This window comes from Furipterus horrens, unplaced genomic scaffold, assembly GCF_987537825.1.
Source record: "Furipterus horrens unplaced genomic scaffold, mFurHor1.1.pri manual_scaffold_15, whole genome shotgun sequence".
Lineage (NCBI taxonomy): Eukaryota > Metazoa > Chordata > Mammalia > Chiroptera > Furipteridae > Furipterus > Furipterus horrens.
In genome coordinates, this window is record NW_028327185.1 from 27,010,415 (window position 1) to 27,038,006 (window position 27,592).

The following is a 27,592-nucleotide window of genomic DNA, read 5'->3' on the forward strand; positions in this document are numbered from 1 at the left end:
TGGGTTGCAGGCCGGGTCCCTAGTTGGGGGCGCCTGAGAGGCAAGCACACACTGATGTTTCTCTCCCTCACTTCCCCCATCTCTAAACATAAATAAATAATAAGTCATTTAAAAAATTTTTTAAATTAAAAAATAACAAAATTAAGGGAATAAAAAGACTTAAGATAGCCAGATCAAGCTATTATTATCTGTGCCAATCTCTGATCTCAACTTTCATAGTAGGCTGGGGCTGAGATGATTAACCAGGAGCGTTTCTGCTCATCTCAAGCCTGAGCCCACTTGGCTACATGGCAACACGTAAGGCAGTTTCCCAGGTGTTCTGGCCTGGCCAGCGAACAACACTGAGAGAACGAATGTTTAATTAGCAGGCACAAGTTGACAATAACCAGACTGGAAATGGTAAAATACACAACAGAAATCTCACGATAGAACGCCTACCTTTATCTCCTTTGTGCTCGGAAGTGATGCATTTAGAAATTCCTCAGTTAATCTCTTCCAGCTGGCAGCTTTACCGAGATCAGAATGAACGACGAATTTTTCATAAATTCTAAAATATATTTTTAAAAATCAACTGACAGTCATAAAGCTATAGTGACAGACACACATATAAAACTGACTTACCCTTCTATTGTCTTCTCTACTTTGTGGCTGTTGACATCCAAGAAACGGTGAAATCTAGAAGATAAAACGCAATTCTCACATCAGTCGTGTCACTTCGCTCAGCAGAGTGGCATCACTGCCCTCCGTGTCCCCCAGACACCTTAGCTCAGTGACACGCGGAAGTGCGCCTCTCCCAGTGTATCGCCTCCGCCATCCAGGGGACCGACCACTGTGTCTCGGAGAGCACTCAGGCACCCTTCAGCAGGACGCAGGCCCTGCTGAGCCGCCCAGCCCTGTCCTCCGGCTCCTCTATCTTCCCATCAGGCCCTGTGTCTGAGCCCAGCACGGCACATCCTGTATTGGGGTTCCTAATCTTTTTTATGCCACAGTGAAGCCCAGTGAAGATTCGGGACCCCTTCTCAGCATGTTTTTTAAATCGTAAAATGAAACATACAAAGGTAACCAAATATACTGAAATACAGTTGTGAAGTGTTTCTCAAAGTCTGTGATATAATGAGACATTTCCTTTTTCTTTTCTTTTTTTTTATCCTCATCCAAGGGCATTTTTTCATTGCTTCGAGAGAAGAGAAACACTGATCGGCTGCATCTCGTAAGCATCTCAACCAGGGGTTGAACCCGCATCCTAGGTACGTGCCCTGACTGGGGATGGAACCCACCACCCCTTGGTGTACTGGACGGCGCTTCAGCCAACTGAGCCACACGGCCAGGGCAACATATTTCTTTATGACAGCATTAAGTAACAAGGTCCAGCAGAGGGTCCAGCAGTAATATTAAAATGGACTAAGTGACATCTGTAACAACTATACTATTATGTCAAACGTGTGATGTCTACTGGTGACACACACAGGTAAGCTAAGGTTGCTTGTTGCTTTCATTCATAATGGGAAGAAGTGCTACCTTTCAGAGGTCAGTGTAAATATTTTCTCGTCCAAATTCGTAACACCTGAATTCTATCTTCAGGCCCTCACTAAGAACTCCTATTTCATATGTGATTAACTTCTGTTTCTCTCCTCCTTAAGGACAGGGACTACATCTCACCTATCTCTGAATTCCTAGGGCCACAATTTTCAAAAGGCCAACAAATTGTTCATTTCTCTGATGGATTAAAGGTTCATAAAATTATAGTATATAGCACAATGACTTTTTCAATAGTTTTGGTATCAAAGCCAACAATCTGTACTTAAAAGAAGTAAATCGCACTACTAAATAACATTAACTCTATCCTCTAAACGGCTGAGTGAAACACTACTTTATCTACTATAATTTATTTAGTTTCTCAATGTGTGAAAAAGAGATGGTAACGTCTAAGGTCTTCCCTAACTCTAAAATGATGTCCATCTACTTACTGCCATTTAGAAAGATTAACAGAAAAATTATTTGGGATACAGCATTTACATTTCTGTCCTTGCAGTGTTCTTTACAACAGCCACGCTATGGAAGCAACCCAAGTGCCTATCAACAGACGACTGAAGAAAAAAGATGCGGTACATATGCACAATGGAACATGACTCAGCCATAAGAAAGAATGAAATCTTGCCCGGGCCAGGTAGCTCAGTTGGTTAGAGTACCTTCCAGATATGCCAAGGTTGTGGGTTCAATCTTCGCTCAGGACACATACAAGAAACAGAGAGTGCGTAAATAAGTGGAACAACAAATTGATGTTTCTCTCTCTCCCTCCCCTTTCTTCTCTTTCTAAAAAATCAATACATTTTTTAAAAAATGAAATCTAGCCCTGGCTGGTGTGGCTCAGTAGATTGAGCACCGGCCTGCAAATCAAAAGGACACTGGTTCGATTCCTAGTCAGGGAACATGCCTGGGTTGTGGGCCTGTGAGACAGTGAGAAGCAACAAATTAATGCTTCACACATTGATGTTTCTCTCCCTCTCTTTCTCTCTCACTTCCCCTCACTCTAAAAAATAAATAAAAATAAAATCTTTTAAAAAAAAAGAAATCTTACCACTTGCGACAGCAGGGACAGACCTAGAAAGTATTACGCGAAGTGAAAAAGTCAGACAGAGAAAGACAAGTAGCATACGATTTGATTTATATGTGGAATCTAAAGAGCAAAATAAACAAAACAGAAACAAACTCAGACACAGAGAAGTTTGCGGGGGGGGGGGGCTTGAGTGAAGAAGGTGAAAAGGGATTAAGAAGCACAAACTGGCAGCTCTACAACAGTCATGGGATGTAAAGCACAGCCCAGGGAATACAGTCAATAATATTGTAATAACTGTGCGTGGTGCCAGGTGGGTACTAAACTCATGGGAAGATCACTTCTTAAATTATATGAATACTTAACCACTCTGCTGTACACTTGAAAGCAATATAAAGTAATATTGAAAGTCAACTGTAATTGAAAAATAAAAAGAGTGGAGGCAGAAGAGGATACAGGGGGACAAATGGTGACAGAAGGAGACTTGACTTGGGGTGGGGAGCACATGGTACAATATACAGATGATGTGTTATGGCCCTGCACCCCTGAAACCTATATGATTTTATTAACCAATGTCACCTCAATGAAGTCAATTAAAAAATAAAATTTTAAAAAAGAAAAAATAATTCATTCAATCTGTAGAAAAAGCATTGTTTTATTTGACTTCTTCACACATTGTAATAGTTACCATTTAAGAATGGTGTTTATCATTTCAGAAACTTGGCCGGCTTTGACTTCATGGCTAGTCTCATTGCAAACCAAGTAGGCACTTTATGTATGATCGTTAAGGATGAAACTCCAGATTTCTGGTTTTGGAACACTGTTTAGTACTCAAGATCTCTACTGACATTAAACAGGTGGAGTATTAACGCCGACTAGCAGGTCACGACGGTAACAGTACTGTGTAATTCACATCGCCCATAAATAAAAAACAGGAGCCCTGACTTCACCTAAGTACCTAAACCACACGAATCTCGAAACTGTATTCGAGGTCGTATGAGGCGGCTCCTTAGGGCGCGGCAGGCAGTTCCGGTGTCGGGGTGAGACACGCAGCACACAGACCAAGACCCCTCCACGCCCCCTCCTTCCCGCCCGCGAGGGACTGACCTCCGGGGCCGGAGCGCCCGGGAGGCGGCAGTCCGTGACACAGAGGCCACCCAAGTGTCCTGCTCATCCCTCGGGGGAAGGAAAAGGGGACCGGGGAGTGAGCGGTCCGGGGCGAACGGAGCAGGGACAGAGCGCCCTGGGAACACCGTTTTAAGGCGGGCGCGACCATTACTTTGCCCCAAACCCCACGGACCCATCCGTTCAAAAGTGCGCGCTGCGTTCTGTAGGGCGCTCGGGGCGGCGGGGCTGGCCGCAGGGCAGACTCAGACGCGCACGGCCCCCAGCCCAGCTCCGCAGGCGCGTGTCACCGGCCGCCAAGCCCGGCAGGCACCAGGGCACCTGGCGCGGCCGCGAACGCCCTGCCGACCCCTTCTGACCGCTCCCGGGCCCCGCCCAGCGCTGCGCCCCACACCTGAAGTTGGACCAGGCGAAGTTCAGGCAGAGCTGGAAGTTGGGGTCCGCCTCTTCCCGGAGGCCCGCCACATGGCGCACAAGCTCGCGCACGTCGCGCTCCTGCTGCCGGTCTAGCCGGCTCCAGGACGGCCCGGGCCGCGCCATGTTTCTCCGCCTCCTGGGCCCCGCGTCACCGCCGCTCAGCGCCCGCTCTCGCGAGAGTACGCGCCGCCACCGCGCTGCCCGTACGGAAGAGCTGAGGCTGCTCTCGCGAGAGTTCGTGCTCCTCCCGCGCTCAGGCGAGAGAGGGCCCTGGCTAGTGGCTGCAGTATTTAGCCAGTCTTCCCTGGATAAATTCAGGGGCAAACTCGGAGAGTTAGACGTTTTTCTTCATCCGATTAAAACCTAGTTGGTGTTTTTAACTTCTCATGTTTTGAGAGCAGTCGGTTAGTTGTCATTCAGTCTTTCTCTTTGCACCTGCCTTTTCAGGTACCATAGCCCGGCCGTTGTCCATCCTTCTCGAAGCTGGTTTGTCCTTGAGGAGGTGACCTCTAATGCTCTCTCAGTTGCCCCCTGCCAGTCTGCTCGGACCACGCTTCCTGGCCCTCGCTGCAGCAGACATCGGCACAGCCCCGGCTCGGGGCTTCCAGTGGCCCGAGGACTTGCTAAACCCCCGCGGCCAAAGCTGTCTCTTTGTTCGTAATTCACATTGTACCTCTAACCTGTTCCTGTTAAATATTGCTCATAACCATTCCGAAACCTGTTACATAGACGTCTTTATTTTTTCTTTTAGGGTTATTATGGGTTTTCGCGTGGTTTGTTACATTGCATTGCCGCAGTGATGTAACGTTCTAAATTAAATTACAGCAGCTGGGTAGTGAGAGACAGGGATGACTGACCAGGTAATAATAGCTGTGGGCCAGCTGACCAATCACTGCTCACCTTCCTGAATCAGCACCCCTAGAAGGGCCACCGCATCCCTTGTCTTCAACCAATCAAAAGTAGTAAATACTTCTTCCTTCAGATTGTGCTATCACAAAACAGCCCTGCTTCACCTTCCCCCTTCTCTGTAGCCAATGTAGGTTCTTTCAAAACAACTTAGAACTTTCTTTCCAGTACTTGTACTTGACATACAGAAAAAGCCCGTCAGATGGCTAATAGACACGAAAACATACTCAACGTCACTAATCATCAGAGAAATGCAAATTAAAACCACAATGAGATACCACCTCACACCTGTCAGAACGGTTACCATCAAATTCACAACCAATAAGTGCTGGCGAGGACGTGGAGAAAGGGGAACCCTTATGCACTGTTGGTGGGAATGCAGACTGGAGCAGCCACTGTGGAAAGCAGTATGGAGATACCTCAAAAAATAAAAGATGGAACTGCCTTGTGACCCAGTAATTCCAGTTCTGGAATTTATCTGAAGATGCCTGAAACATTAATTTGAAAGAATATATGCACCCCTGTGTTCATTACAGCATTGTTTACATTAGCTAAGATTTGGAAGCAGCCCAAGTGCCATCAGTAGATGAGTGGATAGAACAGTTGTGGTATATTCACACAATGGAAGACTATTCAGCTGTTAAAAAGAAGGAAATCTTACCTTTTGCAACAGCATGGATGGACCTGGACAGTATTATGCTGAGTGAAATAGGCCAGTCAGAGAAAGACAGACACAATATGACTTAAGTTATACGACGGGGAACCCCCCAAAAACGAGTTTATTTATAAAAAATTGTGTATTTATTTTAACATGTTTCAACTTCAGTCACCTCCAAAGTACTCTCCGTTTGATGCAATACACCTATTGAGGTTTTTTTTCCACTGGTCAAAACAATTTTTGAACTTGTTGATTTAGATGCCTTTTAGTGCTTCTGCCGTTTCTTGTTTCACCTCTTCCACTTCAGCAACGCATTTCCCTTTGAGGATTTGTTTTCATGGGGGGAAAATAAAAGTCGCTTGGGTGAGATTGGGTGAATAAGGAGGGTGGGGCATGGGGTGAGGCCATTTTTGGTCAAAAACGGCTGAATGCTCAGCGCCGTGTGGGCAGATGCACTTGTAAATCACCCATCATGAAATGGGCATGACCCCTGTGCTCCACCCTCCCTTCAAAAAAAATCACTGAAGCTGAATGCAGCCTCTCACAACTACGCCAACTGATAGACTGATCCAGATGGGTTCCTAGAATACTCACCCAGTGAGGGAAGCCTGTATTACAAGGGGCCTGCCCTCCAGGAGATAGTTCTGTTTTGGGTTTGTTTGTTTGTTTGTTTTTTGGCTCCCCTCTTGTATGTGAAGTCTAATGAACAAAATAAATAGAAACAGATGCATAGCTGTCAGAGGGGCTGAAATAGGAGCTAGGTGAAAAATGTGAAGGGATAAAGAAAATAAAACTTCATTGACAGAAAACAGTATGGCCATTACCAGAGGGAAAGTGAGGTGGGGGGAGGCAGGAGAGGGTAAAGGGAGGATAAGTGGTGATGGGATACAATATACAGATGACACATTATAGAATTGCACACCTGAAACCTATGTAATTTTATTAACCAGTGCTACCCCAATAAATTCAATTTTTTTAAAAAGCAAGAAAGAAAAAGCTCATCAACCCCATGAAGGTTGACGTGTTGCCTTCCCTCCTAGTCCTGCTGCTGGTGGTTTAGACTTCATGCCGCAGGACTTGGTCTTTTTTTCTTGCTAGCACGTGGCTCAATACACTTTTATTTTTAAGATTTTATTCATTTATTTTTAGAGAGAAAAGAAAGAGAGGGAGAGAAACATCTATGTGCACCGGTTTAATTCCCAGTCAGGGCACATGCCTGGGTTGTGAGCCAGGTCCCCAGTTGGGAGCGTGTGAGAGGCAACCACACATTGATGTTTCTCTCCCTCTCGTTCACCCTCCTTGCCCCTCTCTCTAAAAATCTTTTAAAAGAATCAGGCCTTGGAGCCCTGGACGGGTAACTCAGCTGGTTAGAGCACCGTCCTGATACCTTAAGCTGACGGGTTTGATCCCTGGTCAGGTTGTATACAAGAAACAACCAATGAAAAAATCAAAAAGAATCAATTAAGGAATACATAAATAAGTGGAACAACAAATCAATGATTTTCTCTCTCTCCCTTCCTCTCTATAAAAAATAAATGAGCCCTGGCTAGAGTGTCTCAGTGGATTGAGCGCTGGTCTGCAAACCAAAGGGTCACCGGTTCGATTCCCAGCCAGGACACATGCCTGGGTTGCAGGCCAGGTCCCAGGTTGGGGGCGTGCAAAAGGCAACTGATTGATGTTTTCCTCACAGATCAATGTTCCTCTCCCTCTCTTTCTCCCTCCCTTCCACTGTCTGTAAAAATAAATAAATATCTCTGACTGGTGTGGCTCAGTGGATTGAGCGCCAGCCAGCAGCTGAAAGGTTGCTGGTTCATTTCTCAGTCAGGGCACATGCCAACATCGGGAGGGTAACCCTCCCTGAGCTTCTGATCTTGCCTGGTCAGCCCGGCCAGCCCAGACTTCTTTCCCTCCATCCATCTGGCCAGCCTTCCTTCATTTCTTTTTCCTTTACTTTTTTCCTCCCGACTTCCTCCTATCCATCTTTCCTTCCTGCTGTCCATCCATTGACGAACCCACTGAAAGACACAGCCCCCCCAGCCTGCGCCTGCGCCTGCCCATCACAAGAGGGCAGCCAGGTCCTCTGGTATTTGTGACGCACCGTCGCTTAGCAACAGGGGAGGTCACTGTGACGTAGGGGTGGGGCTGGCGTACGCATGCGCAGTTGGAGGGCTGGCTCCTACAGGGAAGAGGGAGTCTCGGAGGAAAGCGGCGGAGAGGAGGGCGCCCGCAACTCTCCCCGCTCAGGGTTTCCAGGTCCCCGATCACTGGGCCTCTGGCACTGCCACCACCACAGCTGCACTCACGCAGCCCACAGCCCAGCCCCGGCCGGCAAACGACCGCGTTCCCTCCGGCCCTGGGCCGGGCTACGGGGTGGCGCCCTCGCTGGTCAGGCGCACCCGTTGGCCAGGCGCCTCCCGCTCCGGAAAGGCGCGGTGATGCTTCTAGGAAACCTGGGCCGGGTCTTTTTATGTTTAACTTTGCAAATGTTGTTGCCACGATAGATTCTTGCCTCTGTGGCAGGGCCCCCGGCCTCCCTCAGATAACGCCGGCAAGCCGCGTGGCGCTGCCATTTCCCTGCTTGGCGTCTGTGGACTGGGGCAGAGGCCAGGGCCGGGGGGCTCCGTCTAAAAGCTGACACTTTTCTCATTTCTGAGGCACGCATTTGTCCCCAGACAAGGGTCCTGGAAAGCAGGAAACCCTGGCTTAGTCCTCAAGGCTGAGGTGCGAGGAAGAGGGGGGTGAGCCAGGACCCGCCGGTGTGGTCCCTGTTCTCTGGACGCCCTACCCAGGGTGACGTATTCATCGAGCCAGATCTTTCTCGGTTTTCTGTCTTCACGATGACATTTCCTCCTACGGGAAAGAGGGCTTAAGCTGTGTAATGAGGCCTCGTTTATCAACGAAGAAGTGAGGCCCCGGATGAACCTGCTGGCAGGGACGTGCCCTTCATCTCTGCAGGTCAGAGCCCGCAAACAGCCGGCTCAGAGCTTCTTGGTTTTGTCAGTTTGGTGACCAGAACTTGGTTGGAGGAGGTGGTCCAGTGTGGTAATCCTTTCCAGCCGGGGGCGGGGGGGCACAGTGTTTTGGGGCAAGAAGCAGTGTATTCTTGAGAGATGACGTGAGTCCACATGCTGGAAAGCAAGTGCTTCGGACTTCAGGCTGAACTTGTAGTTGAAATGCCATGCATGTAGGTGGTGTCTATGGTGTTTGCCCTTGACCCCTACCTCAAACCGTATCAAAGAAACAATGCAAAATAGATGGTAGAGGTTAAATGTTAAAGCAATATTTCTAGGAAATTATAAAACAGAACACCTTCATAACTTTGGGGTAGTCAAAGGTTTTATAAAGCAGGACACAAAAGCATTAACAAACATAATGGGGCAAAGTAATAATTTGGACTACATTAAATCAAGAATTTCTGTTAAGAGAAAAGGTGAGCCACAGAGAAGATTGTTTGCATTACGTCATCTCACAATATTTATATCCAAAATACATAAAAACTCCTACAAATGAATAGGTAAGACAGACAACCCGACACAGAAATGGACAAAACACTTGAACAATTACTTCACAAAAGAGGATATTGGGCCTGGCCAGGTAGCTCAGTTGGTTAGAGCATCGTCCCAATATGCCAAGTTTGCAGGTTTGATCCCTGTTCAGGGCACATACTAAGAGTCAACCAGTGAATGTGTAAACAAAGTAGAACAACAAACCAATCTCCCCCCCTTCTCTAATATTAATTGATTATTTTTTAAAGAGGATATTGAAATGCTAGGAAGTATATTAAAAACTGCTAAATTCCCTAAGTGTTTTGGAAAATACAAGCTAAAACTATAATTCAATACTACTAATCAGCTATAAAACTGACTGACACAGACAACACCAAGTGTTAGTAGGATGAGGAACACATGGGACGTTCCATATTGCTGATAGGAGTGTGAAAGGCACAGCCCCTTTGGAAAGCTGACAGTGTCTGCTAAGGCTGAACATACAGCCCTGGCTGCTGTGACTTGGTTGGAGTGTCCTTCAGGGTAATAGAAAATGTTCTGAAATTGAATTGTTGTTGCATAACGGCATATTTACTAAGAACCGGTGACCTGTACATTCACAATGGGTGGATTTTAAGGCATGTAAATTATATACAAATAAAGCTAAAAAAAGTAGGGAGCTATTGTTATACTACAATGGATGTGTCAAAGATGCCACAGCAGGGGAGGAAGGGACAACCAATTCTGCCTGCGTAAGTGGGGCGGGAGCAGAGGGCAGAGAGGAGAGCAAGGCAGAAAGAATGGCACAGATTTCTGTCTTTCAAGGGAGGGAGAAAGAGAGGGAGAGAAACATTAATGTGAGAGAGAAACATCAATGCGTTGCCTTTCATATGTGCCCTGACCTGGATGGAACAGCAAATCAGGCACATGCCTTGATCAGGAATCGAACCCACAACCTTTCTGGTTGGAGGGCGATGCCCAACTAACTGATCCGCATCAGTCAGGGCACACAGACTTATTTCTTCAACAAATATTGATTGTCCACTCTATTCTAGGTACCTAAGAACAAATCAGAGGCAGAGCCCTACATTTGTAAAACTCACATGTTAAAGCGAAAAGTAAGAGCCCTGGTTTATGTGGCTCAGTGAGTAAGGCTCATCCCACAAAGCGAAAGGTCACTGGTTCGGTTCCTGGTCAGGGCACATGCCGGAGTTGTGGGTTCGGTTGTATAACTCCCTCTCTCTAATGCATAAATGAAATCTTCAAAAAGAAGAATTTAAAAAACAACAGAATTCTTGTGCTCTACCTCAGCCCTAGATAATCAGCAAATTCCTTCCTTCAGCCTCACCCAGTCTAACGATGGGACTACCCATGTTTTCTCAGTCTGTCCCGGCAGGGTCCATGCAGGTCTGTAAGTCTTTGCTGGGAGATGTGGGCTCCAGGTTCCAGCAGGCGAGGACTGAGTAAGGACTCCAGAACTCAGCGTAAACCGGAGACCCAGCTCCACATCTGAAGGAAGAACGTGGTCCACGGCAGCCAGTTGATGTGTGCCTATGGTGTGACTTGGGTTCGCTCATCAGGCACTTCCTGGGAGTCTGCAATGTGCCGGCATTGGGCACAGGCACCGGTCGCGTGTTTGCTTCCCCAGTGTGTAGAGCCAGTTGGAAATCATGTGAGCACATTCACGGACTCCTCCTTGGAGTTGTGTGTGATGTTGGTGAGAGGCCCGCTGGGGCAAAGGTCATACAGAGCCCCAGAGCAGCAGGTGGTGGCTGCCGTGAGGCAGAACCAGAAAAGGGCGCAGGTAGGAGGGGCTGAGAATGAGGCTGAAGCTCTGCAGAGCCTGCTGGGCTGCGTAGGGGAGAGTGGACTTGACTCCAAGCACATGGGGAAGCGTTTCACAGAATAGAGGCATTTCCCAGCCTTTGTTATGACTGTCACATTGGCTACTGCATGAAGAATACAGGCCAAGTGGGAGGTTGTCCAAGAAAGTAGATAGTCTTGACTAGTGGTGTGGTTGTGGGAATGGGGCTAGGGACAGACTCGGACCCAACAGACAGCGCGGAGGTGACATTTAATACCCTAGAACTGTGCTGACTCAAAAGGAGAGTGTTGATTCAAAGGCCAGGCTGGTGACCTGAGCATTCCAGCATTCAACAGTCAGGTGGGACAGAAAGGACCCATAGAGACTGAACCCAGCACCCAGAGAGGTGGCGGTAAGAGCCTAAGGAGTCTGGTGTCTGGGGAGCCAGGACATCATGTCTCTAAGGAGGCGCAGCTGCCCCCGTGGAGGTGAGAACAGACGTGGACATTAGACTTGGACACCTGGAGGCCTGGAAGAGTGGAGCCAGTGAGTGCACGGGACAGGAGCCTGTGTGCAGACAGGTGCAGCGGCAGATAGGAGCATGGTGACAGTGATCGCAGGCCTGAGAGCCTAAACGAGTCCCTCTCTGGCCCTTAGCAGGACAAGCGAGCTGCTGGTTTGCAGAGGAGCAGAAGTTGGTACGGCCGTGGGGACACAGGCATAAGAGCCTGGCCTTTAATGGAGCTGACACTCCTTCCTGAGTGGTCTGTGGCAGCCAGGGAAGGCAGGCCACCCAGGAGAGACAGAGGAGAGGTACACGGTGGAGTCCCTTTGGCCCTCGTTGACTGTGCTATTCCAGGAAAGCTGCAGAGGGAATTGTGGTAGGAAAAAGTATGGCCACCAGACTCCCCTCTGCCTTTCCCCCTGGTGAGTGTCAAACCTGAGTCCTTTCCCATGGTCTTATGTACAGGGTGATCGATCATGAGAAGTGCCTAGGGTCTCATCCTCATTCTTTCTCCCTCTTATTATTCTTTTCTCCCTTTTGGGATTTTTGAGAATGTCAAAGCTTTGGTGCTTTAGCTACTTGAATGTGGATACACAAGCTCAGAAGGGAAGTACGTTTTGCAGAGTCACGGTGTGTGTGGTGGACCTGGAGTCCTTCCTCGCATGCTTCATGCCTGACTGAGTAACTGTTTGTGCAAGATCTCCCTCGGTGCTCATGAGCCATCTTTAAGATATGCTCAAGTGTGAGAGCTCAGGTCAGAGGATTGTAAACGTAAATGCAATGTCCATAGTAAAGCCTGCTACTGAAGTGCCAGTTAGCAGTGATGAAGCTCTGTCCCTGTGCAGCTCACTGTGGGGTTGCAGATAGTTTATGGGCCACAGGGGATGGCCAGTGGATTAGACTACTTTCACACAGGAGGATCTGGTCTCAGTTCATCACAGTCTTGGGTGGCTTGGTCACATTGCTGCGGACTCACTGGATTTGGTCTTGAGTGCCGAGGCCTTACATGGCATTGACCCTGTGGCCCAGGCATCGGTAGATATGACCACTTCTGGTGTGGTCTGGGGTGATATAAATGACGGGTCTTGACCTCTGGGGCTAACGCCTTGACTACTCTGATCTAGTAGTCACGCTCAAAACTGACCCATAACAGGTGACATGGCATTGCTGGATAAAATCTATATGACTACGGTATCAGGGGGAATAAATTTCTTTCCTTTTAATATTTTAAATTGTTTTTAAAAATTAACAATGATTTGACATTTTTTACTTTTTGTAGTCTCTCTATTTATTTCTGTTCTATTATGCATGTTCCAATTTATACTAATTCTTCGCCACTGCAAGTAGCAACCCCTCAAACTTGTGGCATGAATTTCTGACCTCATGTTCTCAGATATCAACTCTGTGATCCGAGGTGTGTGTAGTGGTCTTGAGGGTCATTTCTAGGGCTATGATGATAAACATATTCCACAGGGGACTGCTGAGAAAAGGATGCCTCACAGTTAAGACCGAACCCCAACGCGGCTACGCACTGACAATGCACTGCGCTCAGAGTCATTTTCACGTACGAGCTTCCAAACTCCCTACCAGTCAGTAAAGTCACTTTCCCGCCGTTACTAACGGGGTGGGGGTGGGGGTCGGCGGTGGGGGCGCGAGAAAAACCCTTTAGAAGCTAGCGAGGAGGAGAAAACTTGCTGGAAAACCTTCGGGTCTGCGCGGCCCAAACAAAGACAGAGTGACGACACCGTGTCCATAACCCTGTTCCTTAAGGTATTTCAAACGCACCCCTGACAGCTCCGGGAAGCGCATTCGTAGCTCCATCGCCTCATTTATTTAAGTTCCCTTCACTGAAGCGACACTGCACCTATTGCGCCAAGTGAACTGGGACCAATGTGCTTAGAAAGGTGGCACTCAGCGTAGAACTGGACACAACGGCTGATGACAGGTGCTTGAAAACGAGGCTCTCACGGAGAGCGCCAAATGCGTGGCCTGCGAGTATTTTGTCCACTTGCTTCTGAATTTGGAGGCCCTTGTGGCCCTTGCAGGCCTACGTAGAGAAGCCAAGAGTAAAACCCCTGACAAAAAGGAAAAAAAAAAAAAAAAAAAAAAAAGAGATCTTAGGACGAGAGATAGAAAGATGGGCCCCGTCATAAGTTTCACTGACCACGGGGAGTGGAGAGGGGCGGGTCCCCCTCCTGGGTCTGGAGAGCTCCACCTGGAGCAAGAAGATGAAAGCGCCCTGGCCCGGCGACAGGGGGCGGGTGACGGGTGGGCTGGGGGCCGAAGGAGAGGCCTTCCAAAAAGCCTACAGCACCCGGTATTCCCAGGCGGTCTCCCATCCAAGTACTAACCAGGCCCGACCCTGCTTAGCTTCCGAGATCAGACGAGATCGGGCGCGTTCAGGGTGGTATGGCCGTAGACGCGGGAGGCGGCTTCCAGAGGCCTCAAGAGCCTGTGCCTCGCCTCCAGGCCCCTCTCCCCTGGCGGCGCCCGGCCGGCCGCGCCCCTCTCTGGGACGCTGCCCCCGAGCCCTCCACCTGCCCCCTGCCCCACCTGCTCAGGTTCCAGCGGGCAGGGCCAAGGCACCTCCCCCGGAGGGGACGTTTCCTCCCTGCCTAGCTGAAGAAAGAGCCTGCCCTGCCCGATGGGGAGCACAGAGACCCCAACCGCCACCACCACCACCCCCACCAGCACCACCAGCACCACGACCACCGCCACCACCATGTAGGCGGCCGGGGAGGGGTCGGGGACGGCGGGGAAGGGGCAGGGGCGGCGGCGGCCTTCCCCGGCCCCTGCCCCCAAGGCGCGGGGCTGCGGCTACCGAGGCCGGCCTCACAGGGCCTCTGGGTCGGGGCCAGGGGCCGTGGTCTGGGGGCCGGGGGCCGTGGTGAGGGTCGGCGGTGGGCGGGGGGGGCCTTCCCTCTCTCTGTCCCGGGGGCTCGGGCCCCCTACGACGACTGGGGACCTCCTCTCTCGCGAGCGAGTCTGGGAGACACGGCACCTCTTAACCAAGAGGTGCCCGGAGGCGGCGCGGATTCCCCTATGGCCCGGGCGGTGGCCTCCGCGGCGCCGGGGCAGGAGGGTGGTGCGGGGGGTGGGGGCTGGGGGTGGGGGGCGAGTCGGGAGGAGCTGGTCACCGTCCTGGGCAGGGGGTGGGGGTGGCGGGGTCCCGCAAGGAGCAGGAAGAGGAAAGCAGCCGAGCCGGCGGCTGCGGGCAAAAGGACGAAGCGGCCAAAAAGCCTACAGCACCCGGTATTCCCAGGCGGTCTCCCATCCAAGTACTAACCAGGCCCGACCCTGCTTAGCTTCCGAGGTCAGACGAGATCGGGCGCGTTCAGGGTGGTATGGCCGTAGACGCGGGAGGCGGCTTCCAGAGGCCTCAAGAGCCTGTGCCTCGCCTCCAGGCCCCTCTCCCCTGGGGCGCGCGGCTGGGCCGCGCCCCTCTCTGTGAGCTGCGACACCCCCGTCCCGCCCCCACCCCCGCTGAGCCCTCCACCTGCCCCCTGCCCCACCTGCGCAGGTTCCAGCGGGCAGGGCGAAGGCACCTGCGTCGCACAGGGTGACGTTTCCTCCCCGCCGAGCTGAAGTAGGGACGTGCCCTGCCCCGGTGGGGGTGGGTGGCGTGGACAGAGCCCCCACCCCGTAGGATCGCGAGGAGGGGGCGTGGAGGGCGGTAACGGGGCCCTGGCGGCAGCGGCCTTCCCAGGCACCTCCCCCCAGGGGGCGCTGCTGGGGCTGCCGGGGCCGGCCTCGGATCGTTTTGCTTCCAGTGAAGCACGCTTCGTATACGTTTTGTTTTCTTCATCACCTCTTTTTATTGTGGTTCCATTAGACAGACGTGCCCCGCAGCCTCCCCCACGGCCCCACGGCGGGCTGCCGCCCGCCTCCACCCCCGCCCAAACACACACCTATGTGTGGCATAGGTTTCTGACCCCACGTTCTCAGATCTCAGACACCGTCGTCATCTTGCGTGTGTGTCCGCCGCGCGCGTGTGTGCGTTTAAGTGGTCTCGGCGGGCATTTCCACGGCTCGCACGATACATGTATTCCACGAAGGAATGCAGAGACAAGGATGCCTCACAGTTAAGACCGAACCCCAACGCGGCTACGCACTGACAATGCACTGCGCTCAGAGTCATTTTCACGTACGAGCTTCCAAACTCCCTACCAGTCAGTAAAGTCACTTTCCCGCCGTTACTAACGGGGTCGGGGTGGGGGTCGGGGGTGGGGGCGCGAGAAAAACCCTTTAGAAGCTAGCGAGGAGGAGAAAACTTGCTGGAAAACCTTCGGGTCTGCGCGGCCCAAACAAAGACAGAGTGACAACACCGTGTCCATAACCGTGTTCCTTAAGGTATTTCAAACGCACCCCTGACAGCTCCGGGAAGCACATTCGTAGCTCCATCGCCTCGTGTATTTAAGTTCCCTTCACTGAAGCGACACTGCACCTATTGCGCCAAGTGAACTGGGACCAATGTGCTTAGAAAGGTGGCACTCAGCGTAGAACTGGACACAACGGCTGATGACAGGTGTTTGAAAACGAGGCTCTCACGGAGAGCGCCAAATGCGTGGCCTGCGAGTATTTTGTCCGCTTGCTTCTGAATTTGGAGGCCCTTGTGGCCCTTGCAGGCCTACGTAGAGAAGCCAAGAGTAAAACCCCTGACAAAAAGGGAAAAAAAAAAAAAAAAAAAAAAAAAAGAGATCTTAGGACGAGAGATAGAAAGATGGGCCCCGTCATAAGTTTCACTGACCACGGGGAGTGGAGAGGGGCGGGTCCCCCTCCTGGGTCTGGAGAGCTCCACCTGGAGCAAGAAGATGAAAGCGCCCTGGCCCGGCGACAGGGGGCGGGTGACGGGTGGGCTGGGGGCCGAAGGAGAGGCCTTCCAAAAAGCCTACAGCACCCGGTATTCCCAGGCGGTCTCCCATCCAAGTACTAACCAGGCCCGACCCTGCTTAGCTTCCGAGATCAGACGAGATCGGGCGCGTTCAGGGTGGTATGGCCGTAGACGCGGGAGGCGGCTTCCAGAGGCCTCAAGAGCCTGTGCCTCGCCTCCAGGCCCCTCTCCCCTGGCGGCGCCCGGCCGGCCGCGCCCCTCTCTGGGTCGCTGCCCCCGAGCCCTCCACCTGCCCCCTGCCCCACCTGCTCAGGTTCCAGCGGGCAGGGCCAAGGCACCTCCCCCGGAGGGGACGTTTCCTCCCTGCCTAGCTGAAGAAAGAGCTTGCCCTGCCCGATGGGGAGCACAGAGACCCCAACCACCACCACCACCCCCCCCACCAGCACCACCAGCACCACGACCACCGCCACCACCATGTAGGCGGCCGGGGAGGGGTCGGGGACGGCGGGGAAGGGGCAGGGGCGGCGGCGGCCTTCCCCGGCCCCTGCCCCCAAGGCGCGGGGCTGCGGCTACCGAGGCCGGCCTCACAGGGCCTCTGGGTCGGGGCCAGGGGCCGTGGTCTGGGGGCCGGGGGCCGTGGTGAGGGTCGGCGGTGGGCGGGGGGGGCCTTCCCTCTCTCTGTCCCGGGGGCTCGGGCCCCCTACGACGACTGGGGACCTCCTCTCTCGCGAGCGAGTCTGGGAGACACGGCACCTCTTAACCAAGAGGTGCCCGGAGGCGGCGCGGATTCCCCTATGGCCCGGGCGGTGGCCTCCGCGGCGCCGGGGCAGGAGGGTGGTGCGGGGGGTGGGGGCTGGGGGTGGGGGGCGAGTCGGGAGGAGCTGGTCACCGTCCTGGGCAGGGGGTGGGGGTGGCGGGGTCCCGCAAGGAGCAGGAAGAGGAAAGCAGCCGAGCCGGCGGCTGCGGGCAAAAGGACGAAGCGGCCAAAAAGCCTACAGCACCTGGTATTCCCAGGCGGTCTCCCATCCAAGTACTAACCAGGCCCGACCCTGCTTAGCTTCCGAGGTCAGACGAGATCGGGCGCGTTCAGGGTGGTATGGCCGTAGACGCGGGAGGCGGCTTCCAGAGGCCTCAAGAGCCTGTGCCTCGCCTCCAGGCCCCTCTCCCCTGGGGCGCGCGGCTGGGCCGCGCCCCTCTCTGTGAGCTGCGACACCCCCGTCCCGCCCCCACCCCCGCTGAGCCCTCCACCTGCCCCCTGCCCCACCTGCGCAGGTTCCAGCGGGCAGGGCGAAGGCACCTGCGTCGCACAGGGTGACGTTTCCTCCCCGCCGAGCTGAAGTAGGGACGTGCCCTGCCCCGGTGGGGGTGGGTGGCGTGGACAGAGCCCCCACCCCGTAGGATCGCGAGGAGGGGGCGTGGAGGGCGGTAACGGGGCCCTGGCGGCAGCGGCCTTCCCAGGCACCTCCCCCCAGGGGGCGCTGCTGGGGCTGCCGGGGCCGGCCTCGGATCGTTTTGCTTCCAGTGAAGCACGCTTCGTATACGTTTTGTTTTCTTCATCACCTCTTTTTATTGTGGTTCCATTAGACAGACGTGCCCCGCAGCCTCCCCCACGGCCCCACGGCGGGCTGCCGCCCGCCTCCACCCCCGCCCAAACACACACCTATGTGTGGCATAGGTTTCTGACCCCACGTTCTCAGATCTCAGACACCGTCGTCATCTTGCGTGTGTGTCCGCCGCGCGCGTGTGTGCGTTTAAGTGGTCTCGGCGGGCATTTCCACGGCTCGCACGATACATGTATTCCACGAAGGAATGCAGAGACAAGGATGCCTCACAGTTAAGACCGAACCCCAACGCGGCTACGCACTGACAATGCACTGCGCTCAGAGTCATTTTCACGTACGAGCTTCCAAACTCCCTACCAGTCAGTAAAGTCACTTTCCCGCCGTTACTAACGGGGTCGGGGTGGGGGTCGGGGGTGGGGGCGCGAGAAAAACCCTTTAGAAGCTAGCGAGGAGGAGAAAACTTGCTGGAAAACCTTCGGGTCTGCGCGGCCCAAACAAAGACAGAGTGACAACACCGTGTCCATAACCGTGTTCCTTAAGGTATTTCAAACGCACCCCTGACAGCTCCGGGAAGCGCATTCGTAGCTCCATCGCCTCGTGTATTTAAGTTCCCTTCACTGAAGCGACACTGCACCTATTGCGCCAAGTGAACTGGGACCAATGTGCTTAGAAAGGTGGCACTCAGCGTAGAACTGGACACAACGGCTGATGACAGGTGTTTGAAAACGAGGCTCTCACGGAGAGCGCCAAATGCGTGGCCTGCGAGTATTTTGTCCGCTTGCTTCTGAATTTGGAGGCCCTTGTGGCCCTTGCAGGCCTACATAGAGAAGCCAAGAGTAAAACCCCTGACAAAAAGGGAAAAAAAAAAAAAAAAAAAAAAAAAGAGATCTTAGGACGAGAGATAGAAAGATGGGCCCCGTCATAAGTTTCACTGACCACGGGGAGTGGAGAGGGGCGGGTCCCCCTCCTGGGTCTGGAGAGCTCCACCTGGAGCAAGAAGATGAAAGCGCCCTGGCCCGGCGACAGGGGGCGGGTGACGGGTGGGCTGGGGGCCGAAGGAGAGGCCTTCCAAAAAGCCTACAGCACCCGGTATTCCCAGGCGGTCTCCCATCCAAGTACTAACCAGGCCCGACCCTGCTTAGCTTCCGAGATCAGACGAGATCGGGCGCGTTCAGGGTGGTATGGCCGTAGACGCGGGAGGCGGCTTCCAGAGGCCTCAAGAGCCTGTGCCTCGCCTCCAGGCCCCTCTCCCCTGGCGGCGCCCGGCCGGCCGCGCCCCTCTCTGGGTCGCTGCCCCCGAGCCCTCCACCTGCCCCCTGCCCCACCTGCTCAGGTTCCAGCGGGCAGGGCCAAGGCACCTCCCCCGGAGGGGACGTTTCCTCCCTGCCTAGCTGAAGAAAGAGCTTGCCCTGCCCGATGGGGAGCACAGAGACCCCAACCACCACCACCACCCCCCCCACCAGCACCACCAGCACCACGACCACCGCCACCACCATGTAGGCGGCCGGGGAGGGGTCGGGGACGGCGGGGAAGGGGCAGGGGCGGCGGCGGCCTTCCCCGGCCCCTGCCCCCAAGGCGCGGGGCTGCGGCTACCGAGGCCGGCCTCACAGGGCCTCTGGGTCGGGGCCAGGGGCCGTGGTCTGGGGGCCGGGGGCCGTGGTGAGGGTCGGCGGTGGGCGGGGGGGGCCTTCCCTCTCTCTGTCCCGGGGGCTCGGGCCCCCTACGACGACTGGGGACCTCCTCTCTCGCGAGCGAGTCTGGGAGACACGGCACCTCTTAACCAAGAGGTGCCCGGAGGCGGCGCGGATTCCCCTATGGCCCGGGCGGTGGCCTCCGCGGCGCCGGGGCAGGAGGGTGGTGCGGGGGGTGGGGGCTGGGGGTGGGGGGCGAGTCGGGAGGAGCTGGTCACCGTCCTGGGCAGGGGGTGGGGGTGGCGGGGTCCCGCAAGGAGCAGGAAGAGGAAAGCAGCCGAGCCGGCGGCTGCGGGCAAAAGGACGAAGCGGCCAAAAAGCCTACAGCACCCGGTATTCCCAGGCGGTCTCCCATCCAAGTACTAACCAGGCCCGACCCTGCTTAGCTTCCGAGGTCAGACGAGATCGGGCGCGTTCAGGGTGGTATGGCCGTAGACGCGGGAGGCGGCTTCCAGAGGCCTCAAGAGCCTGTGCCTCGCCTCCAGGCCCCTCTCCCCTGGGGCGCGCGGCTGGGCCGCGCCCCTCTCTGTGAGCTGCGACACCCCCGTCCCGCCCCCACCCCCGCTGAGCCCTCCACCTGCCCCCTGCCCCACCTGCGCAGGTTCCAGCGGGCAGGGCGAAGGCACCTGCGTCGCACAGGGTGACGTTTCCTCCCCGCCGAGCTGAAGTAGGGACGTGCCCTGCCCCGGTGGGGGTGGGTGGCGTGGACAGAGCCCCCACCCCGTAGGATCGCGAGGAGGGGGCGTGGAGGGCGGTAACGGGGCCCTGGCGGCAGCGGCCTTCCCAGGCACCTCCCCCCAGGGGGAGCTGCTGGGGCTGCCGGGGCCGGCCTCGGATCGTTTTGCTTCCAGTGAAGCACGCTTCGTATACGTTTTGTTTTCTTCATCACCTCTTTTTATTGTGGTTCCATTAGACAGACGTGCCCCGCAGCCTCCCCCACGGCCCCACGGCGGGCTGCCGCCCGCCTCCACCCCCGCCCAAACACACACCTATGTGTGGCATAGGTTTCTGACCCCACGTTCTCAGATCTCAGACACCGTCGTCATCTTGCGTGTGTGTCCGCCGCGCGCGTGTGTGCGTTTAAGTGGTCTCGGCGGGCATTTCCACGGCTCGCACGATACATGTATTCCACGAAGGAATGCAGAGACAAGGATGCCTCACAGTTAAGACCGAACCCCAACGCGGCTACGCACTGACAATGCACTGCGCTCAGAGTCATTTTCACGTACGAGCTTCCAAACTCCCTACCAGTCAGTAAAGTCACTTTCCCGCCGTTACTAACGGGGTCGGGGTGGGGGTCGGGGGTGGGGGCGCGAGAAAAACCCTTTAGAAGCTAGCGAGGAGGAGAAAACTTGCTGGAAAACCTTCGGGTCTGCGCGGCCCAAACAAAGACAGAGTGACAACACCGTGTCCATAACCGTGTTCCTTAAGGTATTTCAAACGCACCCCTGACAGCTCCGGGAAGCGCATTCGTAGCTCCATCGCCTCGTGTATTTAAGTTCCCTTCACTGAAGCGACACTGCACCTATTGCGCCAAGTGAACTGGGACCAATGTGCTTAGAAAGGTGGCACTCAGCGTAGAACTGGACACAACGGCTGATGACAGGTGCTTGAAAACGAGGCTCTCACGGAGAGCGCCAAATGCGTGGCCTGCGAGTATTTTGTCCGCTTGCTTCTGAATTTGGAGGCCCTTGTGGCCCTTGCAGGCCTACGTAGAGAAGCCAAGAGTAAAACCCCTGACAAAAAGGGAAAAAAAAAAAAAAAAAAAAAAAAGAGATCTTAGGACGAGAGATAGAAAGATGGGCCCCGTCATAAGTTTCACTGACCACGGGGAGTGGAGAGGGGCGGGTCCCCCTCCTGGGTCTGGAGAGCTCCACCTGGAGCAAGAAGATGAAAGCGCCCTGGCCCGGCGACAGGGGGCGGGTGACGGGTGGGCTGGGGGCCGAAGGAGAGGCCTTCCAAAAAGCCTACAGCACCCGGTATTCCCAGGCGGTCTCCCATCCAAGTACTAACCAGGCCCGACCCTGCTTAGCTTCCGAGATCAGACGAGATCGGGCGCGTTCAGGGTGGTATGGCCGTAGACGCAGGAGGCGGCTTCCAGAGGCCTCAAGAGCCTGTGCCTCGCCTCCAGGCCCCTCTCCCCTGGCGGCGCCCGGCCGGCCGCGCCCCTCTCTGGGACGCTGCCCCGAGCCCTCCACCTGCCCCCTGCCCCACCTGCTCAGGTTCCAGCGGGCAGGGCCAAGGCACCTCCCCCGGAGGGGACGTTTCCTCCCTGCCTAGCTGAAGAAAGAGCCTGCCCTGCCCGATGGGGAGCACAGAGACCCCAACCGCCACCACCACCACCCCCACCAGCACCACCAGCACCACGACCACCGCCACCACCATGTAGGCGGCCGGGGAGGGGTCGGGGACGGCGGGGAAGGGGCAGGGGCGGCGGCGGCCTTCCCCGGCCCCTGCCCCCAAGGCGCGGGGCTGCGGCTACCGAGGCCGGCCTCACAGGGCCTCTGGGTCGGGGCCAGGGGCCGTGGTCTGGGGGCCGGGGGCCGTGGTGAGGGTCGGCGGTGGGCGGGGGGGGCCTTCCCTCTCTCTGTCCCGGGGGCTCGGGCCCCCTACGACGACTGGGGACCTCCTCTCTCGCGAGCGAGTCTGGGAGACACGGCACCTCTTAACCAAGAGGTGCCCGGAGGCGGCGCGGATTCCCCTATGGCCCGGGCGGTGGCCTCCGCGGCGCCGGGGCAGGAGGGTGGTGCGGGGGGTGGGGGCTGGGGGTGGGGGGCGAGTCGGGAGGAGCTGGTCACCGTCCTGGGCAGGGGGTGGGGGTGGCGGGGTCCCGCAAGGAGCAGGAAGAGGAAAGCAGCCGAGCCGGCGGCTGCGGGCAAAAGGACGAAGCGGCCAAAAAGCCTACAGCACCCGGTATTCCCAGGCGGTCTCCCATCCAAGTACTAACCAGGCCCGACCCTGCTTAGCTTCCGAGGTCAGACGAGATCGGGCGCGTTCAGGGTGGTATGGCCGTAGACGCGGGAGGCGGCTTCCAGAGGCCTCAAGAGCCTGTGCCTCGCCTCCAGGCCCCTCTCCCCTGGGGCGCGCGGCTGGGCCGCGCCCCTCTCTGTGAGCTGCGACACCCCCGTCCCGCCCCCACCCCCGCTGAGCCCTCCACCTGCCCCCTGCCCCACCTGCGCAGGTTCCAGCGGGCAGGGCGAAGGCACCTGCGTCGCACAGGGTGACGTTTCCTCCCCGCCGAGCTGAAGTAGGGACGTGCCCTGCCCCGGTGGGGGTGGGTGGCGTGGACAGAGCCCCCACCCCGTAGGATCGCGAGGAGGGGGCGTGGAGGGCGGTAACGGGGCCCTGGCGGCAGCGGCCTTCCCAGGCACCTCCCCCCAGGGGGCGCTGCTGGGGCTGCCGGGGCCGGCCTCGGATCGTTTTGCTTCCAGTGAAGCACGCTTCGTATACGTTTTGTTTTCTTCATCACCTCTTTTTATTGTGGTTCCATTAGACAGACGTGCCCCGCAGCCTCCCCCACGGCCCCACGGCGGGCTGCCGCCCGCCTCCACCCCCGCCCAAACACACACCTATGTGTGGCATAGGTTTCTGACCCCACGTTCTCAGATCTCAGACACCGTCGTCATCTTGCGTGTGTGTCCGCCGCGCGCGTGTGTGCGTTTAAGTGGTCTCGGCGGGCATTTCCACGGCTCGCACGATACATGTATTCCACGAAGGAATGCAGAGACAAGGATGCCTCACAGTTAAGACCGAACCCCAACGCGGCTACGCACTGACAATGCACTGCGCTCAGAGTCATTTTCACGTACGAGCTTCCAAACTCCCTACCAGTCAGTAAAGTCACTTTCCCGCCGTTACTAACGGGGTCGGGGTGGGGGTCGGGGGTGGGGGCGCGAGAAAAACCCTTTAGAAGCTAGCGAGGAGGAGAAAACTTGCTGGAAAACCTTCGGGTCTGCGCGGCCCAAACAAAGACAGAGTGACAACACCGTGTCCATAACCGTGTTCCTTAAGGTATTTCAAACGCACCCCTGACAGCTCCGGGAAGCGCATTCGTAGCTCCATCGCCTCGTGTATTTAAGTTCCCTTCACTGAAGCGACACTGCACCTATTGCGCCAAGTGAACTGGGACCAATGTGCTTAGAAAGGTGGCACTCAGCGTAGAACTGGACACAACGGCTGATGACAGGTGTTTGAAAACGAGGCTCTCACGGAGAGCGCCAAATGCGTGGCCTGCGAGTATTTTGTCCGCTTGCTTCTGAATTTGGAGGCCCTTGTGGCCCTTGCAGGCCTACGTAGAGAAGCCAAGAGTAGAACCCCTGACAAAAAGGGAAAAAAAAAAAAAAAAAAAAAAAAACAGAGATCTTAGGACGAGAGATAGAAAGATGGGCCCCGTCATAAGTTTCACTGACCACGGGGAGTGGAGAGGGGCGGGTCCCCCTCCTGGGTCTGGAGAGCTCCACCTGGAGCAAGAAGATGAAAGCGCCCTGGCCCGGCGACAGGGGGCGGGTGACGGGTGGGCTGGGGGCCGAAGGAGAGGCCTTCCAAAAAGCCTACAGCACCCGGTATTCCCAGGCGGTCTCCCATCCAAGTACTAACCAGGCCCGACCCTGCTTAGCTTCCGAGATCAGACGAGATCAGGCGCGTTCAGGGTGGTATGGCCGTAGACGCAGGAGGCGGCTTCCAGAGGCCTCAAGAGCCTGTGCCTCGCCTCCAGGCCCCTCTCCCCTGGCGGCGCCCGGCCGGCCGCGCCCCTCTCTGGGACGCTGCCCCCGAGCCCTCCACCTGCCCCCTGCCCCACCTGCTCAGGTTCCAGCGGGCAGGGCCAAGGCACCTCCCCCGGAGGGGACGTTTCCTCCCTGCCTAGCTGAAGAAAGAGCCTGCCCTGCCCGATGGGGAGCACAGAGACCCCAACCGCCACCACCACCACCCCCACCAGCACCACCAGCACCACGACCACCGCCACCACCATGTAGGCGGCCGGGGAGGGGTCGGGGACGGCGGGGAAGGGGCAGGGGCGGCGGCGGCCTTCCCCGGCCCCTGCCCCCAAGGCGCGGGGCTGCGGCTACCGAGGCCGGCCTCACAGGGCCTCTGGGTCGGGGCCAGGGGCCGTGGTCTGGGGGCCGGGGGCCGTGGTGAGGGTCGGCGGTGGGCGGGGGGGGCCTTCCCTCTCTCTGTCCCGGGGGCTCGGGCCCCCTACGACGACTGGGGACCTCCTCTCTCGCGAGCGAGTCTGGGAGACACGGCACCTCTTAACCAAGAGGTGCCCGGAGGCGGCGCGGATTCCCCTATGGCCCGGGCGGTGGCCTCCGCGGCGCCGGGGCAGGAGGGTGGTGCGGGGGGTGGGGGCTGGGGGTGGGGGGCGAGTCGGGAGGAGCTGGTCACCGTCCTGGGCAGGGGGTGGGGGTGGCGGGGTCCCGCAAGGAGCAGGAAGAGGAAAGCAGCCGAGCCGGCGGCTGCGGGCAAAAGGACGAAGCGGCCAAAAAGCCTACAGCACCCGGTATTCCCAGGCGGTCTCCCATCCAAGTACTAACCAGGCCCGACCCTGCTTAGCTTCCGAGGTCAGACGAGATCGGGCGCGTTCAGGGTGGTATGGCCGTAGACGCGGGAGGCGGCTTCCAGAGGCCTCAAGAGCCTGTGCCTCGCCTCCAGGCCCCTCTCCCCTGGGGCGCGCGGCTGGGCCGCGCCCCTCTCTGTGAGCTGCGACACCCCCGTCCCGCCCCCACCCCCGCTGAGCCCTCCACCTGCCCCCTGCCCCACCTGCGCAGGTTCCAGCGGGCAGGGCGAAGGCACCTGCGTCGCACAGGGTGACGTTTCCTCCCCGCCGAGCTGAAGTAGGGACGTGCCCTGCCCCGGTGGGGGTGGGTGGCGTGGACAGAGCCCCCACCCCGTAGGATCGCGAGGAGGGGGCGTGGAGGGCGGTAACGGGGCCCTGGCGGCAGCGGCCTTCCCAGGCACCTCCCCCCAGGGGGCGCTGCTGGGGCTGCCGGGGCCGGCCTCGGATCGTTTTGCTTCCAGTGAAGCACGCTTCGTATACGTTTTGTTTTCTTCATCACCTCTTTTTATTGTGGTTCCATTAGACAGACGTGCCCCGCAGCCTCCCCCACGGCCCCACGGCGGGCTGCCGCCCGCCTCCACCCCCGCCCAAACACACACCTATGTGTGGCATAGGTTTCTGACCCCACGTTCTCAGATCTCAGACACCGTCGTCATCTTGCGTGTGTGTCCGCCGCGCGCGTGTGTGCGTTTAAGTGGTCTCGGCGGGCATTTCCACGGCTCGCACGATACATGTATTCCACGAAGGAATGCAGAGACAAGGATGCCTCACAGTTAAGACCGAACCCCAACGCGGCTACGCACTGACAATGCACTGCGCTCAGAGTCATTTTCACGTACGAGCTTCCAAACTCCCTACCAGTCAGTAAAGTCACTTTCCCGCCGTTACTAACGGGGTCGGGGTGGGGGTCGGGGGTGGGGGCGCGAGAAAAACCCTTTAGAAGCTAGCGAGGAGGAGAAAACTTGCTGGAAAACCTTCGGGTCTGCGCGGCCCAAACAAAGACAGAGTGACAACACCGTGTCCATAACCGTGTTCCTTAAGGTATTTCAAACGCACCCCTGACAGCTCCGGGAAGCGCATTCGTAGCTCCATCGCCTCGTGTATTTAAGTTCCCTTCACTGAAGCGACACTGCACCTATTGCGCCAAGTGAACTGGGACCAATGTGCTTAGAAAGGTGGCACTCAGCGTAGAACTGGACACAACGGCTGATGACAGGTGTTTGAAAACGAGGCTCTCACGGAGAGCGCCAAATGCGTGGCCTGCGAGTATTTTGTCCGCTTGCTTCTGAATTTGGAGGCCCTTGTGGCCCTTGCAGGCCTACGTAGAGAAGCCAAGAGTAGAACCCCTGACAAAAAGGGAAAAAAAAAAAAAAAAAAAAAAAAACAGAGATCTTAGGACGAGAGATAGAAAGATGGGCCCCGTCATAAGTTTCACTGACCACGGGGAGTGGAGAGGGGCGGGTCCCCCTCCTGGGTCTGGAGAGCTCCACCTGGAGCAAGAAGATGAAAGCGCCCTGGCCCGGCGACAGGGGGCGGGTGACGGGTGGGCTGGGGGCCGAAGGAGAGGCCTTCCAAAAAGCCTACAGCACCCGGTATTCCCAGGCGGTCTCCCATCCAAGTACTAACCAGGCCCGACCCTGCTTAGCTTCCGAGATCAGACGAGATCAGGCGCGTTCAGGGTGGTATGGCCGTAGACGCAGGAGGCGGCTTCCAGAGGCCTCAAGAGCCTGTGCCTCGCCTCCAGGCCCCTCTCCCCTGGCGGCGCCCGGCCGGCCGCGCCCCTCTCTGGGACGCTGCCCCCGAGCCCTCCACCTGCCCCCTGCCCCACCTGCTCAGGTTCCAGCGGGCAGGGCCAAGGCACCTCCCCCGGAGGGGACGTTTCCTCCCTGCCTAGCTGAAGAAAGAGCCTGCCCTGCCCGATGGGGAGCACAGAGACCCCAACCGCCACCACCACCACCCCCACCAGCACCACCAGCACCACGACCACCGCCACCACCATGTAGGCGGCCGGGGAGGGGTCGGGGACGGCGGGGAAGGGGCAGGGGCGGCGGCGGCCTTCCCCGGCCCCTGCCCCCAAGGCGCGGGGCTGCGGCTACCGAGGCCGGCCTCACAGGGCCTCTGGGTCGGGGCCAGGGGCCGTGGTCTGGGGGCCGGGGGCCGTGGTGAGGGTCGGCGGTGGGCGGGGGGGGCCTTCCCTCTCTCTGTCCCGGGGGCTCGGGCCCCCTACGACGACTGGGGACCTCCTCTCTCGCGAGCGAGTCTGGGAGACACGGCACCTCTTAACCAAGAGGTGCCCGGAGGCGGCGCGGATTCCCCTATGGCCCGGGCGGTGGCCTCCGCGGCGCCGGGGCAGGAGGGTGGTGCGGGGGGTGGGGGGCTGGGGGTGGGGGGCGAGTCGGGAGGAGCTGGTCACCGTCCTGGGCAGGGGGTGGGGGTGGCGGGGTCCCGCAAGGAGCAGGAAGAGGAAAGCAGCCGAGCCGGCGGCTGCGGGCAAAAGGAC

General features: G+C 56.9%; 1 protein-coding gene and 11 non-coding genes across 12 annotated transcripts in view; all 12 read right to left on the reverse strand.

Moving 5' to 3' along the window:
- The window catches only part of LOC149992565 (gamma-tubulin complex component 5), a 44,298-nt gene extending 40,047 nt beyond the window's left edge, over window positions 1-4,251 (reverse strand). The window contains exons 1-3 of the mRNA XM_090263310.1: window positions 4,074-4,251; window positions 622-675; window positions 439-547 (exon numbers count right to left, since the gene is read on the reverse strand). Of these exons, the coding sequence (XP_090119436.1) occupies window positions 439-547; window positions 622-675; window positions 4,074-4,219 (309 nt within the window). The 5' untranslated portion in view covers window positions 4,220-4,251. The remainder of the gene's footprint in view (window positions 1-438; window positions 548-621; window positions 676-4,073) is intronic.
- A 9,505-nt stretch (window positions 4,252-13,756) lies between these two features.
- On the reverse strand, window positions 13,757-13,875 carry LOC149992566 (5S ribosomal RNA). Its single transcript, XR_016508366.1, has one exon. It is a non-coding gene; the product is annotated as a 5S ribosomal RNA (ribosomal RNA).
- Window positions 13,876-14,691: 816 nt separating this feature from the next.
- Window positions 14,692-14,810, reverse strand: LOC149992567 (5S ribosomal RNA). Its single transcript, XR_016508411.1, has one exon. It is a non-coding gene; the product is annotated as a 5S ribosomal RNA (ribosomal RNA).
- A 1,529-nt stretch (window positions 14,811-16,339) lies between these two features.
- LOC149992568 (5S ribosomal RNA) lies at window positions 16,340-16,458 on the reverse strand. The gene has a single exon (XR_016508376.1). It is a non-coding gene; the product is annotated as a 5S ribosomal RNA (ribosomal RNA).
- An 816-nt stretch (window positions 16,459-17,274) lies between these two features.
- Window positions 17,275-17,393, reverse strand: LOC149992569 (5S ribosomal RNA). The gene has a single exon (XR_016508410.1). It is a non-coding gene; the product is annotated as a 5S ribosomal RNA (ribosomal RNA).
- A 1,528-nt stretch (window positions 17,394-18,921) lies between these two features.
- LOC149992570 (5S ribosomal RNA) lies at window positions 18,922-19,040 on the reverse strand. Its single transcript, XR_016508383.1, has one exon. It is a non-coding gene; the product is annotated as a 5S ribosomal RNA (ribosomal RNA).
- An 816-nt stretch (window positions 19,041-19,856) lies between these two features.
- Window positions 19,857-19,975, reverse strand: LOC149992571 (5S ribosomal RNA). Its single transcript, XR_016508412.1, has one exon. It is a non-coding gene; the product is annotated as a 5S ribosomal RNA (ribosomal RNA).
- A 1,527-nt stretch (window positions 19,976-21,502) lies between these two features.
- Window positions 21,503-21,621, reverse strand: LOC149992572 (5S ribosomal RNA). The gene has a single exon (XR_016508384.1). It is a non-coding gene; the product is annotated as a 5S ribosomal RNA (ribosomal RNA).
- An 815-nt stretch (window positions 21,622-22,436) lies between these two features.
- On the reverse strand, window positions 22,437-22,555 carry LOC149992573 (5S ribosomal RNA). Its single transcript, XR_016508413.1, has one exon. It is a non-coding gene; the product is annotated as a 5S ribosomal RNA (ribosomal RNA).
- A 1,530-nt stretch (window positions 22,556-24,085) lies between these two features.
- On the reverse strand, window positions 24,086-24,204 carry LOC149992574 (5S ribosomal RNA). Its single transcript, XR_016508374.1, has one exon. It is a non-coding gene; the product is annotated as a 5S ribosomal RNA (ribosomal RNA).
- Window positions 24,205-25,020: 816 nt separating this feature from the next.
- LOC149992575 (5S ribosomal RNA) lies at window positions 25,021-25,139 on the reverse strand. The gene has a single exon (XR_016508414.1). It is a non-coding gene; the product is annotated as a 5S ribosomal RNA (ribosomal RNA).
- Window positions 25,140-26,669: 1,530 nt separating this feature from the next.
- Window positions 26,670-26,788, reverse strand: LOC149992576 (5S ribosomal RNA). Its single transcript, XR_016508375.1, has one exon. It is a non-coding gene; the product is annotated as a 5S ribosomal RNA (ribosomal RNA).
- Between the last annotated feature and the right edge of the window lie 804 nt (window positions 26,789-27,592).